The 2671-nt window shown below is 33.5% G+C and overlaps 1 protein-coding gene across 1 annotated transcript; it reads right to left on the bottom strand.

The window, feature by feature from the left end:
- Nucleotides 1-229: 229 nt before the first annotated feature.
- Nucleotides 230-1324, bottom strand: LOC120258193 (photosystem I reaction center subunit VI, chloroplastic-like). Its single transcript, XM_039265550.1, has 3 exons — nt 1121-1324; nt 877-1006; nt 230-575 (listed from the first exon to the last, which is right to left on the bottom strand). The coding sequence occupies exons 1-3, from the start codon at nt 1243-1245 to the stop codon at nt 396-398; spliced, it is 435 nt and encodes a 144-aa protein (XP_039121484.1). The 5' UTR covers nt 1246-1324; the 3' UTR covers nt 230-395.
- Nucleotides 1325-2671: the final 1347 nt, after the last annotated feature.

Below are 2671 nucleotides of genomic sequence, written 5' to 3'. Positions count from 1 at the left end.
ACTCTTGGGTCAACCGATGATATCTCTTTTGATCAAAATTCATCCTATTGATTCAGTCTTAAATGATATCGAAGACACAATCAACTTATTGTTTTTGGAGATCTAAATCATCATCTGTGAACCTTTTTCTATCACACCCGATGCACTAATTCTTTCACTAATATTGATATGTAAATGATGTGTGTTTTCAAATAAAACCATTTTTAACATCCTCATGTAATTCAACATGCAGAGAAAATGCATCTATACAATCAGGGCAGAAGGAAAATCGATTCGGCAAAGAGAGTTTTTTAGGAGGCCTAAGTAATAGTTACAAAGTTGGAAGTACGAAGAATACATCTTCAAACAACATAAGGAATGAAATACAGAATTCGTGCTTTGATGTCTCACACAGATTATATCTTGCCACGAGGCCCGGGCTGTGGCGGGAGTTGTGGCCCCTTCTTGATTGGTAGTATGTCACCGGAGACAGTAGCGCCAAAGTAGCCAATTGTGAAGCCACCACCCAAGATCAAGAACTTTAAAAGAAGACCTCTTTTAGTGAATGGAGCTGCAAACGTCTCGAAAAACTTGCTCTGCATTGCAGAATTGAGCTTGTTCTTTTCAATGAATGCAATATAGATATCCAACTAAGAAACACATCTGAACTATCACAATTGTATATTAATAAATTAGCTCTCTGAGCTCTTCCCTAAAAAAAACAATGTATGTCATATTAAATGAAGATTTTATTCAAGTTAAAATACACTAGATTGTGATGAATGATAAGAAATATCAGCTATCATTACCCGAATTAGTCACACAAATAACAAAAGAATAATGTACCAAAAAATAAAAACCAAAAAGGTTTGTAGAAAATAAAAGATTCACAAACACCTGAAGAGGATTATACGGTGAAGGTGCGTCGGAGCCATAAACATCCCACTGGCCAGTAGTGTTACCAATGTCATCGAGATCGAAATAAACACTCTTCTCGCCGTACTTTGCAACAACTGCACCTGAAGATCTATCACCACAAATGCTAAAAGAATCAACAAATAATCTTAATAATCACAAAGCATATCAAATAATAATGAAGTAAATATAAATAAGTATGGTTTCTCATTTTATTAATTAATACCTGCTGCGCTTGATGAGGCTGGAAGAAAAAGGCTTGACGATGAGCTTTGTACCTGTGATTGAGCTTCCCCCGAGGCCTTTGATGGTGACTGGCTGCACGGCAGCCAGTGTTGCTAAGGAGGCCATTGTTATGATTTCTTCTTACTCTTTGGTTCACTCACTGCTGATGCTAAGTAATGGCTGTGCTTGTGCTGTTAGTATACTTTGTCTTATGAGAGAGGCGAACAGTTGGGTAGTGAGGGGATCTTTTGGTAACCAATAGAAGTGCTGTGATGCAAAAGATGGAACCAAGACGTGACACGTGGATCTGATTGAGGATAGGCTTATCCAATCCCAGTCAACATTGAGGCTTGTTGTGTCCATTGGCTCATGATATTGTATTGTATGCTTTGCTTCTATTGCTCGTTCATCTGATCAAAGCCTACTTTATGTTTTCCTTACTGGTAAAAGGCTCAGGCTACATTTTGGCATAATCTTACATTCGGTGTAAAAGAAAAAGTTTAGGGTTAAGGAAATTTTTTTGGAAAATATTTGGTCTGAGTTGATAAATTAAAAATTGCATATGGTAAGTATTTCTGAATATTAATCTTTTTAAAATTTTATTTTACGTTGTCATGAAATATGATTGCTTGACTGTAGGACTGCATGGCTTACAAAAAATAAATTATCACGTCGCTCCCTCATTCACATAGCCGATTCTTATTAACATGTTATTTTCTCTCAAAAAATCCAGGTTACTAATAGGGATAGGGATATGGATGTAAATGATTAAAAAAATAAAATCTTGAAATCATGAATCATATTGAATATTTTTATTATACTTAAATTCTCTAACATTTGTGTAAAGTGTTCGGAATAATATCAACTTCTTTAACCATGTTATAATTTACAAAAAAATTTATTGATATTATATGATATAGAGCTAAATTCATAAATTTTGTCAAAAAAGACTAAAATTTTGCTTTTTGTTTTTTTTTAAAAATGGATAAACCCCCAAGTTAGTAAAAATTAAAGTTTAGTACTCTCTCACCTTGAGCTACTATTGGGGTTTGCATAGTGGTCATGTGGAATTAATTCTTTTATGTGAGATTCGAACACTTATTATTTTTTTTCCAACTAAAAGTTTGTTTCAAATTAATATCAATCTATTAATTTTCCACTTTTATTTATTTATTTATTTATATTATTTGAGCGTTGAATGCCTTCATTTACAATGTTACAATGGATTCCTCCAAAAATCCGATAATAAGACAATAAATTATTTAGTTTGATCACTATTATATTATCCTCACAAACATATAAGATCTCATAAGGATGGTCACCCTGATGGGTTCCGTTTTCAACGCAGAATACTCAAATTAAATTCAATGCCTTTCAAAGGCCTCTTCTTCCCTTCATTAATGTTGAATTTGACGAAATCAAATTCAACATAACAACAATAAATTTTGATCATGATCTATGTGATATCTCCAATTTCATGTCATGTGGTTTCTACATCCACCATCCATGTACCATGTCTTTCTACCATATGTACTTGTCCTATAAGATTTTT

The sequence above is a fragment of the Dioscorea cayenensis genome, chromosome 4 (assembly GCF_009730915.1).
Source record: "Dioscorea cayenensis subsp. rotundata cultivar TDr96_F1 chromosome 4, TDr96_F1_v2_PseudoChromosome.rev07_lg8_w22 25.fasta, whole genome shotgun sequence".
Lineage (NCBI taxonomy): Eukaryota > Viridiplantae > Streptophyta > Magnoliopsida > Dioscoreales > Dioscoreaceae > Dioscorea > Dioscorea cayenensis.
This window is presented reverse-complemented; position numbering and strand designations above follow the sequence as displayed.